Below are 14,352 nucleotides of genomic sequence, written 5' to 3'. Positions count from 1 at the left end.
AGATTAGAAGCAGAACAATATTGCTCATGAATAAAGAAGCAAAATCTTCAACAAAGTATTAGCGCATTAAAGTAAGCAATATATAAAAAAGATAGTACACTATGACCAAGTGTGCTTTTTCCCAGGAATGCAACGTTGGCTTAACATTTAAAAACCAATTAATGTAATTTTCTGTGTTAACAAAACAAAAGAGAAAAGCAATATGGTCATCTCAATTAGTGAAACAAAATCACTTGGCAAAATAATAAAAACTCCCAGAAAACTAGGAATATAAGAGAATTTCCCAATAAGCATATGAAAAATCTGCCCTACAGTTAATATCATATTTAATAATAAAATGTTGAATGCAGTTTCCCTAAGATCAGAGCAATGCAAGGACTGCAATTCTACATTGCACTAACCTAGGATTCCTAACCTTTGGAAAGAAAGAAGTTAAACTGCATTTAAGGATGTCATTATTATTGCCTATAAAGAAAATTTTAAGAAATCTACAAAAAAAACTAATAAGGAAATTAACAAAGTATCGAGGTATAAAGTTCAATATATAAAAACTCAGTTGTATTTTTGCATTCTAGCAGCCAACAATTGGGAAATGAAATTTTTAAAAATACTATACAATAACCTAAGATACATAAAATACCTATGAGTAAATTTAACTAAAGTTGCTCAAGACACTAAAAACTGAAAAACAATGCTGAGACCAGTTAAAGAAAAGCTAAATAAATGGTATGATGTATCATGTTAAAAGATCAAAAGATGCAATATTGTTAAGATACTGATTATCTACAAATTGATTTGTAGATTCAACTCAAGCCCAATCAAAATCCCATCCGATTTCTTGTAGAAAGATACTGATTGTTTTTGTAGAAGTAAGCTGATTCTTTTTAAGTTTATTTATTTTGAGAGAGAGAGAGAGAGAGAGAGCTCAAGCAGGGGAGGGGCAGAGAGAGAAAGAGAGAGAGAGAATCCCAAGCAGGTTCCATGCTGTCAGCATGGAGACCAATGCAGGACTTGAGCCCACAAACCATGAGTTCATGACCTGAAATCAAGAGCCAGAAGCTTAACTGAGCCACCCACGTGCCCTGAAATAAACTGATTCTTAAATCTGCATTGAAAAGCAAAGGTCCTAAGATAGCCAAAACAATCTTGAAAAAGAAGAGCAAAGTTGGAGGGCATATATGACCTGATATTAAGACTCATTATATAGCTACAGTAAACAGGAAATGTGGTGTTAGGGGTAAGTATAGACAACTACATCCATGGAATAGAATGTGGTCCAAAAATAGACTACACATATATAGTCAATTGATTTTCAGCGAAGGTACCAACATAATTCAGTGGGGAAAGGTGAACTCAGGTTTACTATGCTATGGTCTTAGGCTACATTTTCACATTTTACATATTAGTTGTTAAAGGCAGAGAGACTGTGTCTTGTTTATCTCCTATGAATAAGCCAGTGCTAGCACGTAGTGGGCCCTCCATATATGTCTGTTGAGTTAGATTGAATCAGAAACCAGAATGATACTCAGGAAGATATACACCATGTGTGTTAGGATTTGATAAATATCTTTAACAAAGGGAAGGCTCAGGTGATAGTTAAATTCAAAAACATTAAAGCTTCTAAGAGCCATTCTTAAGATTAAACTAAAATATATAAAAATTAAATTGTATATAATATTTATTGAAATCTGGGCAGATTGGGTGTTTCCAGAAATAACGTTTCTTTCTAAGATGTAACTACTTGGGTTCAAGTATTTGATGAATATTGGATAAAGTCACAGCCAGGGACACATATCAAACTAGGCTCCCTCTAACTAGAAGGGTCCCAGGCATGGAAAGTACCAAAGTAATGCTGATTCATTCATTCATTTTTTTCAGTATTCATCATGGTACCTACTATGCACCAAGCATGTAGTGATGAACTAGACATATATCACTCTATCACCACTTATCTCATGTAGAAATTGCAGAGGATATTTTAAGGTTTCACTAAAATCAATACTCTCTTAGCGTAGAATTAATAGTGATTGCAGATTTTAGACCAATAATCTCACGCTCCTTCTGATTTAAATTAATGCTCCTCAGTAGAAATATAATGTGAGCTACAGATGTAATTTTTAAATTTCTAGCAGCCACATTAAAAAAGTAAAAAGAAACTGGTTAATTAGATTGGGTAATATATTTTATGTAATTTAATATACACAAAATGTTATTATTTTGACATGGTCAATATTTTTTAAATTATCCAAGAAATATTTTTAATTCAGCACATCTCAATTTAGGCAAGCCACATTTCAAGTGTTCAGTAACCACATATAGCTAGTGACTACCTTGTTGGACAGGGATAGGAATCAACTCTTGGTAAGCTACAGGCTGGTGAAGTTTACAAGTAGATTCCAGAAAGATAAAGAACCGATGGTACTTCTGGCCATAATGTTAGAGGGAAATCACTGTATCCAGGAAAGAACCCCCATTATTCTGTTGCTAGAAATGTCAGGATTCGTGGTTAAGATGAACCTAATTCTGTTATAGCTGAGTAACTCACCACCAGCTTTTATGTGAAAGAGCCCCAGAGCTTTACTATATTTGGAGACAGATCTGTACAGCCAACGTGCAAATATATCCAAGTCATCTTTGAGAATTTCAGATCTTCCCAGTGTTCAGTGATTTCCACCAATAATGAGACAGCTTTTCAGGACCCTAAAAAAAACCTGCTACTCAGATTTCTCAATGGGTATTTGTTGCATGAATGATGAAACGAAGCAGTAGCCCACATACCAGTTCTCTGAGACACAAACAAAATATTTTCAGCTCTAGGTCACTGAACTCATGCTCATTTGCATGCTTGCCTTCCATTTAAAATTCTAAAGCATCCAACAGAATAATTTTTTTCCCTTCATTCTAAGGTCATTATTTCCATTAAGCTATAATACAAATCCCCTTATTTTCAAGAATAAGACTAATTTACTACACTATGCACAATAAGCTGTATTTTAGATTCTCAATTTATACTATTTCACCAAGGCTGAATCTTCTCTATGATTTAGAGAGGGAATGAATTGGAGCCAGCCTGTCCTTTATCACAATTTTAACAAAACATTTACAGACTCATCAAAAAATTAGTTTTCCATCTTTTCCAGTAGAGTTTCTCCAGGTGGGTGGTGCCATCCACCTTCACCCCAACAGAATCACCTGGCAAGTAGAATCATGGGCCCACTGCTGAATCAGAATCCCTGGATGTGTTGTCCAGGAATTTGCATTTGTAACAAGCACTGAGGGAGAACTCACACACACTAAATCTTGACAACCACTGCCCTATACAGAAGTTCTCCTTTAGTATACATAAAGATAAAATTGTATACTACCATTTAAATCTGTTTAAATCTGTTTACTACCATTAAGTACCATTTAAATCTGTTTACCATTTAAATCATTGCTGGAGGAAATGGTGTTTTCAGTATTTAACTTGTTCACTGCCTTTGCTGAACATTTCATTGTGTAATGTAATTTACCTTTAAAGAGTATTCATCATTCAGACCATAAAATGTATGCTGTGCTTTCTTGATATATAGATTATGAATGATGGATTCAAGTAAAGTCAAATTTACACTTGTCTTAAATAGGCTAATGTCTAAAATCAAATTGACTAAGACCCAGATCATATTCTTTTGCACTTTCTGAGTACAGTCTCTATAATGTTTGTGACAAATGTTAGGAAAAATGTTCTTTGTTCTTTGTTTTTGTTTTCCTATGAAATCATTTTAAGAGTACTTTAATTCAGTCACAATTTTACAGATAGCTATTGAGCCAGACACAGTACTAGGCTTCAGAAATGAATCCGATTTCAGTATTTGACTTCAAGGGAGTCCTAGCCTCCTCAAGGCAAGGATGAAGGTCAGACACATAAGCCTTGTGTTAAAATACAAGGCAGTAAGTTTTTAAGAGGCAACATGAGAGCAGAGAGAAGTGAGGCAGGGTGAAAGGGGCTGGGATTCATAGAGATGACGTTGTGCGCTGTTTGAAAGTGAGCCACAGTCAGCCAGAAAAGTGAAGTCATTCCTACAGGCTCATGCAGGACATAGGGAAGCTCAGAACATTGGTCTCCTGGGTCTAAACCTGCACTCTTTCTACTACACTCAGCTTTCTCTAAGAACCTAGCCTTCAAAACATGCTGGCTTCCCTTTTTTTACACCCATAGCTTTCTCTGGTTGTGAGTAAGATGTTAAGGGTGATACATTTCCTTCTCAGGCCACTAAGGTGCCATTTAATTCACTCCAGCAATAACTAATAGAAACCTACCTTTAAAAGATGCTGAAAGCAATGTGCTGCTAATTTATTGCTACATCTATTAAAGCTCCAGAGAGAATTTGACTCCCTAGATTTTAAATATAGTTGAGATATTATGATGTTTCCCAATTTAATCCCTCCATAAATTAAGTGAAATGGTTATAGTACCTGTTGTCACTTCATTCTTGCCCTATCTCCAATCACTCTTCTGCCTTCATTAATTCAGAATAAAATACTACAAGACATTAATGTAGCGCTTGGAGATAGGAGGGCTGCATTTTTATAGCCTCCATATGAAATCATACTTAAAGATGCCTATACCTTTACTGAATGGGGAAAAAAAAATCTTCTCATCTCCTAATAAATAACCTTTGTTATGAGTGAAGAAACCAAGGCTCAGAGATGTTAAGTGGCTTGGCCCAGGGTCACTGTGCAAGTAATTACCAGAGCCAAAACACCCACCCCAGGTCTACCAACTCCCAAGTGCAAGGCTCTATTTTCTAGTACATCCTCAAATCTTCTAGAGATTCTATTAAAACAGTTTCCTCACTGCTTGCAATGAAGGACATTGTTGCCAACATGTAAACAAAATGAAAATCTTGGCACCCCCCCCCCCCATCACTTTCTCATCAGTGTTTTTAGCTTATCACTTCACAGTCATTATTTGGTGTTTTCTTACAGAAGGCAACAGACCACTGCAACAGAAACTGTCCTTAGATGGGAACCCCAAACCTATACATGGAACACCAGAGGGGTCAGATGGCCTACAGTGGTCAGCTGAGCAGCCTTGTAACCCAAGCAAGCCTAAGGCAAAAACATCTCCTGTTAAGTCCAATACCCCTGCAGCTCATCTTGAAATAAAGCCAGATGAGTTGGCAAAGAAAAGAGGTAAAGTGATTTCTTTTGCACAAATGATTCAACCTATTTTACACACACAGAGAAGTGCCAGAATGATAGAACTTTCCAAAAGATGCTGCTTAGTGAAGAGAGATGCACATGAAATTGCCTTTCTTTCTGTGACCAACATAGATTGAAAAGTAGATGTGATTCCTCCCATATAAATCAAAGGTCTCGAGTGTTTAAGAGGAATTACATCCCCTTTCTCTGCCTCTCTGTGGTCATTCTTCTCTTTGTAGGCATGGATAAATTTGCACCACAAATACTCTCTACCCCAATGTCTTAGGAAGCAAATGTTAATGCAGGAGCTCTTTTAGTAACTTGAATGCTGAATGTTTCCCAGACACACACGTTCTTAACTTGCATTGAATGAAGATGAATCCAGAAGCTGATGATGTCTTCTTTAGATGACCTTCTTCATGTAAATTCAGTTCTGTGTTAGAACCTTCAGACAATGTAACACCGAAAGAGGGTTTTATATCTGACACGCTATATTTTATTATTTTTTGAGCTTTGCTATACTTTATACATAACTGGCATTAAAAATGAAAGGGGATAAATCACTTCCTTTCTGATTCCCAGCAGATTAAATAATATTCTTCTCATTCAGCCTTAGTTGTATCTGATTTCCTTGGCTTTGGTTTGATATACTTCCTTACTTTTCTGGAGGGAGATTTCTTTCTTCTAAGAAACATGGCCTTGTTGGGATAAGTACAGTCCGCCTATTCGCACTGTACTATCTGTATACCTTGGTGACGGTTTCAGGAAGTCAGGCAAGATTGGCGCCTCCAGAGCAGCTTTCAGTGCTGTTGCTCTAATTACAGGGTTGGCTCAGGACTGATGGGCCAGAGCCAGCGTACCTGGCACCAATGCTCCGTCCTCTCTCTAGCTCATTTGTACCTCTCCCAATCTCCATGTCATTTTCCTCATCCAAAAGCCCTGCTGGCTTCTAACCACACAGAGTGGTGAGAGCCAGCAGCACAAATGGTCTTTAGACATATCAGATTCTAAGAAACTGCAGTTCGTGATAGAACATGATGATCAGAGCCTCTTTCCAAAGCACAGAGGAGACACGTATGCCCAGAATGGCCCACCCACAGAACCCACTGGTAAAATCACAGCAGTCTCAGGGGCCATACATATCCCCACTGTGGATTTTTAAAACTCTGGGTTATAAACATATAAACATCTTCTTGACAGAACTTTTTTTTTTCATTGAGAAACAAAAGATAAATCTCTTATTAGGGGGTGGGGTGAGTTAGCTGCTTTTGTCACTGTTGCTATTTAGCTCACAAGTAAAAAGACAATTTAACATTTTTTTCATGACATTACTTGTAGGCCCAAACATTGAGAAATCGGTGAAGGATTTGCAACGCTGCACTGTGTCTCTAACTAGATATCGTGTCATGATCAAGGAAGAAGTGGATAGTTCAGTGAAGAAGATCAAAGCTGCCTTTGCTGAATTACACAACTGGTAAGTAATTCGACTTAGAAACTATAAACTTGTGGCACTTGAGCTGTTCCTACAGGTAAAAGCATCTGATGGAAAACATTGTTTATTTAATGCATAAACATCACAGAACAACTCCTCAGTGAATTTTTTTTAAGTCCTATAGGCAGAGGCATATATCTTGGGAATAAAAATGAAGGGAAAGTGTTTGAATAAAAAGAAACCTGATACACATAATTCATTGGAGTCTGAAGTTGGCCCCAAAGTATATGAATGATGTAGAACACAACCTCAACAAACGATATTTTTGACAAATCCCTGGGAGGCCAATGAGTGATACTGAGAACAAATATTTTCCAGCTTTATCATTACAAAATAAGAAAGACTCCCTTAACAAAACTCAGAAACATCTTAGGCAAGCTGAGTGATAGAATCCCATTCTGGGGTGTCTTGAAGGCTGGAATTAAGAAATGGTACTCTGGTGTGGCTTTGGTCCTGCCCTGCCCTGCTCTGCAACTGACGCTGAAAGAAGGCATCTCTTTGAGCCATCTATGTTTGCTCATGTCCACAGCTGCAATGAAATATCTCCTGGTAAAGGTTAAGTTATTATAAGTGGGAAAACTTCTTAGTGTATCAGTCAAGACTTTTTCAGTTTCCAGTGATGGAAACCCAAGTCACACTAGTTAATGACAAAGGAGAATTGTTTGGCTGATGATGTACATGAGAAATCCACAAGATTCTTTTAGGTGAATTTGGTTCTAAGCCCAAATTATGTTATGAGAATTCAGTTTCTCTCTACCTTTCTCCCTTTCCCCTTCTCACCCTCCTTTCCTCTCTCAGTGTCTCCTACAGTCTCCTGGTTCTGCTTATCCTTGGCTTGATTCTTAGGTATGATCTCTCCATGTGGTAGCAAAGATGACCCCCAAGCAGCTCCAACCTTACATAATCCTTAGTTCCTGTGATCTGAGAGAGAGCTTTTGCTCTAGTGTTCCAACAGAAATCCAAGGGCTAATTTGCACTGGGTGGGTTGGGTCAATCTTCTGTCCCTAAACTAGTCACTGTGGCAAGAGGGACAGGGTCTTCCCACTAGCTAGGCTGGGTCCTGTGCCTACCACAGAGTTAGTGGTGGGGTGAGCCCCACCTGAACCCCATGAACTGAGAGTTGAAAATCACTGGAGAGTTCCCCAGAGGAAAATCAGGGTGCTAAAAACAGAAAAACATGTCCGCAGTGCCCAGGCTCACATGTGTTCTCTGTATCTCATTGGCCTCCCATGATTCTAGAATTTGGTCACATCTTCTGCATGGTTTTCCTTTCCAAGTCCTTTCTTTGACATAGATGTGCTTTTTAGCAGATTATAGTTGTGTAAAACCAAGGATTACGCTTAACACAATCTAAAATTCTTGAATTTTAAACCATCTGCTATGTATAAGATCCCCATGTGCATAAGATACCAGAAACTTGAAAGAAAACCTTCTCCTTCGGTTATCATTCAGTGAGGAATCACTTACCCTCCACCCAGTCACGTCATCTCGACCTTAGTGGAACTCTTCTCTGTTTGATCAGACAATAAACCAAGTAATTGTTCAAAGTAAACTCCAAGATTATGTTTGAAAGTACTTAGAGAACATAAAGATGCTATACAAATGAAAGGTGTTATTATGATGGTTGGTTTTTAAATTTTACAGTTCTATGACTTTTTTTAATCTATCCTTAAATTACCCTAATATACATAAGTGCACTCAACTTCCAGGCCTGTTTTCTAGAGCCAGAGTCAGCAAACTTTATCTATAAAGGGCCAGCTAGTAAATATCTAAAGCTTTACAGTCTGCAAAGTCTCTGTGCAACTACTCAGCTCTACTGTTACGGCACGAAAGGCAGTGGGCCAGATTTGGCTTGTGGGGGTCGTAGTTTGCTAGTCTCTGGAGGCATTAGTTAACTATTCAGAGAAGACCACTCTGTCTTACTCTTTTGTGTGGCATTTTAGAGTAAACTCTTCTTCTGAGGCCTCTGTATACCTTCCATCTGAGTGACTCACACTAATTGACAAAGTGTAGCAGTGACCTCAAATTACCTCTCTCCTCCAGCTGCTCTGAGTACTTTTTTTTATTTCCTTAGTAAAATGAATACCACATGGGTCACGAGACATCTCGAGATTTATAACAGACTCTTTGACTGTTTCACTCCTCGAGATCTGAAAGTGTGGGGCCAGGAAAGTCAGCACCCAGAGAAGTTGTGTATCTTTTCTCTGCTTGTAATTCACATTTTGTTTTAAACTGATGGGTAAAGATCACTCCTGAATGAGCTCTACCAAGCAGTACTGCTGCTTAAAAGTCACCTCTTAACAAATGGCACATTTCCTCCAAACTGAAGACGAACAAATATAGATTAACCATTTTTTTACATGCTGTTGCTACAAAATTAGTAAACAGCAGCACTTGTTGTTATCTAACCTTTAATAAAATGATCCCCAAATAATTACATATATATTAACTTAAAAATAAAACAAAAGTAATTCTTTTTAATAGGCCATTAACATACATTTCTACCAAATGGAAAAACTTTACCTCTGTTCCAAGTTAGCCTGCAGCCCAGCCAACATGGTGATTTACTTGAATAACTCCCTTTTGTTTTCTGAGGGGGAAAAAGGGATGAATTTTAGGGATTTTGGCACTCTTAAAAAAAAAATAGCGGATCACAGAATTGAAGAAGGCAGCTTACATGTTTTAAAAAATGCAGCTTTCCTATTGGTGGTGAAATCATGGACCCCAGGCATTAGAGAGACTTGCGAATGCAGTGCTGTTCACATTTAAACCTCAGGATCACATTGTAAGGCACATCCAGATTTGGAAAATGTGGGACAAGTCTTTCAGAGAGTTCCAAAATGAATGCTGGTTCAGGGACAGATGTTAACTCACCTGGTACGCAGCGACATCACACTTGTGGTCCTTCTGTCCTTACTCCGGGCCATCCGGTGCTCTCACCGAAGCATTCAGCAGGCATTGTGTGTAGTTTAGAAATAAAAAGAAATTCTCAGGTAAGAAATTCTGAACATTCGCTTTGCTGCCCAGATTCAGGAGATGAATCCTGCCTGATCAGATTCCCCAAAGCCTGCCGGGATTCATGGGAATGGTGATTTTGGGGGGCTGGGAAAAAGTACCTGCTTGCACGTGCTCAGTACCCAGCGGGCACACATCAGAACGAGATGAACCAAATGCTTGTCCTTCCCAGTCTGGCTGTGAAGAATACTTTTTCAGTGCAGTTATTGAAGAAAACCATTAAGTAGCTAAATTATAATATCAAAGTGGGCATTTGGCCAGGACACAGTTACATAGGGCTAAATGACCATTATGTGGATCATTCTCTTTTCCCAGAAAGAATCGGGGATTTGAGAGGGCAGCAAAGATGACACGGTGATCCCACACTGTCTTAACAGAAAATAAATTTTGCAACATGAGTGTCTATGAAAAGTCACATCAGGAACTAACATGAAACAGCTGGTTTCCTTTCTATATGATTGGCCCCCCACCACAACTGGAAAATATTCGTCCTTTGGAATCATAGCTGCCAGATTTAATTGGTTTGTGTGCAAACTAGCCTAGTTTCTCATCACAAATTTGTGTGTGTGCGTGTCCAAGTTGATGGTGAAGGCTTAAAATGAACAATAAACATTAACTTCAAAAAACATCAAGGCAGGAGAATAATACTTGATAGCTGTGCCATATGCGGGGGGAGAAAGTATTCCAGAATAGAGCTGTAAAAATTGCTAGGTGCTATTGTCAATTTAACATCTAATTAAAAGCACTCCTAAAAGGAAATGGAAGATGGTGATGAGCCAGAGGGTAGAACGTGTGCTGGGGATGGGGTAACAGGGCCATAGGGAATGGAGGCTGGAAGGGACAATATTTTTAGGCTGCTTTGCTTCCATACAGGAAAGGGAAATCAAAGCATGATTCCTGTACAGTGTTCTTACACCTCATGTTTATTTTTTCCTGAAGTGGCGCCAAGTCATACTTAAGCAGAATTTGGAGTAGGCCAGTTCCAGCCCTGGCCCCCCAGCCCTTGCCTTCCTCTTTCTTCGCCTGCTTTCTCTCCACTGTGAGTGTCCTCCCTCCCAGCAAAGACAGGTGAACCTCCTGCAGCTCCTCACAGGCCGGGGGCTCCTCCCCACACCACTGGCTACCAGATGAACTTGTAATGGGGTCCCCGTATCGCGTTCCTTTTTTCCATATTAACGGTTGAAACTCACTGTTGTGTCACTGATAAGCTCATCCTTTTGATGACCATGGGTCCTCCTTCCCACAGTGACATATTTTTATGCTCGCAAGTGTTAACCAGAGTCTCTTGAGACTTCTCCATCAGCCGAGAGAATAACCCTATAAAAGTGAGAATTTCAGGCGGAAGAAAAAGCCATTCTGAGATTAAGTGTGTCTGCTTCCGTCATCCCTCAAATTCCACTCCACAAAGGGGGCTTCTCATCTGCTGTGGAAGCTTCGCTGGTAGCCGTGCAAGACCACACATAGACCACAGGGTGGTCAGCTGGGCGGCCCCGCATATGGACCAGATAGCATCACTGTGACATTTGAAACATCATGTCCTTTTTCCAAGGGCTCCTGAAGGGGAAATTGCCAGTGGAGACTTTAAGAACAAGCAATGCAACAATGTGCCATATACTCCCAGTTTGCTGCTCCTTGGGTGCCTGAATAATGTAAAAATATTGGCACATACCACCTTGGAACTGCTTCAGTTTGAGTCCAAATAAGACCAATTTTCTTCCCTTGAAGGTTTACACATAGCAGGATTCTTTCCTCCAGCAGTCCCGGGCTGGTTGTCCCCACCATCCCCCTCCCCCACCACCACATTCCCCAAACTTTTAGCTGATCTTTGGTCAATACCTGGCTTCCCATTTAATGCTAAGAGCCTGGTTTCCCCAGGACGTTCTCTTTGTGAATAACCGAGCATTGACTGAAAGATCATGCTTGTAAATTAATATTTACTTCTCTCCATACCGAAGTATATGTGTTTACACTATAATTAAAAGCTCTGAGAGCACTGTGGTCACCCTTCGCCTAGGTGCCACCACCAGAGATGTGGATGCCACTGGTCTGACGGGGACTCCGGAATAGGCTGTTGCTGTTTTTTTTTTTTTAAAGAACTGCGGGTGATTCTTCTGTGCCTCTGTGGTTGAAAACCACTGGTTGAGAGTCATACAGAGGGAGTGGTACATCTGGGGCTAGCGCACTATTCTCAGCTGGATGCGTTTGCCCCCCAGGAGACCGTTGGCACGTCTGGAAATCATTTTGGCTGTCACAACTGCAGGAAGGGAGTGCTACTGGCATCTGGATACCGCTAAATATCCTACAATGCACAGAACAGCCCTCCCCTCCCAGCACCCATAACAAAGAATTATCTGTCCCAAGACATCAATAACACTGGGAAAGCCCAGGCAAGAGGAGAGTGAGAGGAAGAGTCCATCAGTCCTTCTACAGGCCCTGCTGTGGCTCCTTGAAGGAGGGACCGGGGTTCCTCCCCTTTGCTGCACCTCTGAGTGTCTATCTGCCCCTCTCTCAGTTGCCCTCCTAACCCACTGCTGGAAACCTGAGAGAGGAAATTTCCTTTCCAGTCATTTCCATACCCAAAAAAACATAACCATAGTGTCCTCTTCTTTCCAAGGAAATTTTAAATGTAAGCTTTCTAACTATACATTTTACAGGTTAAATTACATTTTTGTTTCCTTAAGACCAGAAAAAACAATTATGTTGAAGTGTAGAAAATTGAGGGCTTTGCTTTTTGTCTATTTTGCATTAGAGAATTCAACTCAGTCCTTAGGAGAGAATGGAAAAATTAAGAACCAAAGGTTGCAGCTAACAACAGGCAGTCCCTTTCATTAGCCATTCTGTCTCTACCTGAGTCTTTTTCTCATTTTGCAATAAAACCAATACCGCAGGGTGGGGGGTGGGGGAGCCGAGGATTAGGATGAAGATCTGAGGTACGTGAAGATAAATACAGTAGGGAATTGTTTCATTAAGTGTCTGTTTAAAGGATTATTATTTTTCTCTGGCTTCAGCCAGCCAACAGTATTACTTGGTGCTCCTGGGCATACGTGGCCTGTGTCCAGCTACTGTAATGCCAGTGACATCCTCAAGTGTGCCAGCCCTTGAGCTATTTAAGCTGAATGAAAACAGGTCTCTTTGTGCCTTATGGTGCAGTTGTGGTTGAGCAAACACTTGGTGACTGTTTAATTAGGAGAATCATGGAAGTTGCGGCCGGCGCTACGTATACCTCGATGGGTGAGGGTAGGAAAAATATGTATTAGGTGAGGCAGGTTCTAGAATCAGAACTGTACCACAGAACAGATGCTGTGACAACAAGCAGACTTGGTTTTTGAGTTCAGTCACATGGAAGATATTGACGTAAGCGTGGATAAGGGGTAGAGACTCCATTTTAAAACCATGGCTGAAGTGGTACGCATTCCTCTTGCACCGCGGAGCCCAAGAGTTCTGGAAGAGAGTGTTGTCCTTTTCTCCAGGCCATTCAACAGGGGATGTTTGTAATAGGATTCCCTGTAGGAGAGCTGACGTTGGGAACCTTTTCAGCCATTGTGATGTAATGATTTACAGACTTTGCTTCCCTGTTAAAATACCAGCAATGTGTTAAATGATTGCTAGATTTTGCCAACTCCTTAGACGTGTAATGAAGACAAAGTCAGGACTCTGCGTTGTATTTTTTATGGTTTTTTAAAGAAATTTAATAAAAAAAAGTCTCTATGTCCTTTCTGCTTTGGAAATAAATATAATCTTCCCATTGATCAAAACCCATACCAACAAAGATTTTCTGACTAATCTCTTTCCTTCTCATCAGATGATTTTTCTAAGTGCCCACCTGCTTGCGACTTGTACAAAGAACTATACAACGGAAATTAAACAAGCCTGTTCCTCCTCCCCACACCCAATATTCGATGTTATGCTAGCATATTAAAAGAACTCACAGTATGGAGATAAACATACACCTGCAAAGGATATCAAGAGGCAATGATGGAAGAGGCTAATAAATATATTTATGCCTCAGGAGAGCCATATGTATGGTTTTTGTTGCTGTCCTAGCTGACAAATTGCCCAGAATGACTCCTTTTCCTTACTCTGCACCAGTCCAATAAACAGAAATAAGCTCCGGCATCCATTCTGAAATTGTGAAAAGGGTAAATACCATAAACCACGGAGAAACTCAAGGTTCTTGTGACTTTGTGACTAAGGCAAGTCCCTGTGGTACACTGTATTTCAAATCTTGCGTCGTTTGTGAATATGTGTCATTCTAAATAGGTGTAGCTCACTCTTTGGAGGTGAACGCTTCTTTTTTCCTATTTTCTCTCCTCCCCGAGGTTTTCCTCTGCATTAGATGTTTCCCCAGGGCCACTGCAAGGACTGAGTGAATCAGTCGACATGAAGGAAGAGCAGGTTGATAAATTAAAAAAAAGTACAGGACTGGCCTTTTCAGTTGGGGATGGTCCCCAGGAAACCAGCGTAAATAGCACCCTGTATTGATAGTCTTTCTGAGCTGCGTGTGTGATTACCTCCATTCCTTATGTTCGTCACACACTCGGCAGTGGAGGTCAGCTTCCCTTTCACCGCAGCCTTCTCTGTGAAATAACAGACCCACAATAAGAGCTGGAGGACAAGAAGTTGATTGAGATTTCAGCTTGAAATCTGAAAAGATTTCTGAA

General features: G+C 40.0%; 1 protein-coding gene across 9 annotated transcripts in view; it reads left to right on the top strand.

The window, feature by feature from the left end:
- SPATS2L (spermatogenesis associated serine rich 2 like) overlaps positions 1-14,352 on the top strand; it is a 170,109-nt gene that overhangs the window by 127,613 nt on the left and 28,144 nt on the right. For 8 of the 9 annotated variants that reach the window (XM_047872556.1, XM_047872557.1, XM_047872562.1 and 5 more), the window contains 2 exons: positions 4,969-5,175; positions 6,523-6,658. In XM_047872556.1, coding sequence (XP_047728512.1) covers positions 4,969-5,175; positions 6,523-6,658 — 343 coding nt within the window. The remainder of the gene's footprint in view (positions 1-4,968; positions 5,176-6,522; positions 6,659-14,352) is intronic. The other variant, XM_047872559.1, reaches the window with a different exon arrangement.

The sequence above is a fragment of the Prionailurus viverrinus genome, chromosome C1 (assembly GCF_022837055.1).
Source record: "Prionailurus viverrinus isolate Anna chromosome C1, UM_Priviv_1.0, whole genome shotgun sequence".
Classification (NCBI taxonomy): Eukaryota; Metazoa; Chordata; class Mammalia; order Carnivora; family Felidae; genus Prionailurus; species Prionailurus viverrinus.
Note: the sequence above shows the minus strand (reverse complement) of the source record. Positions and strands in the feature narration are given on the sequence as shown.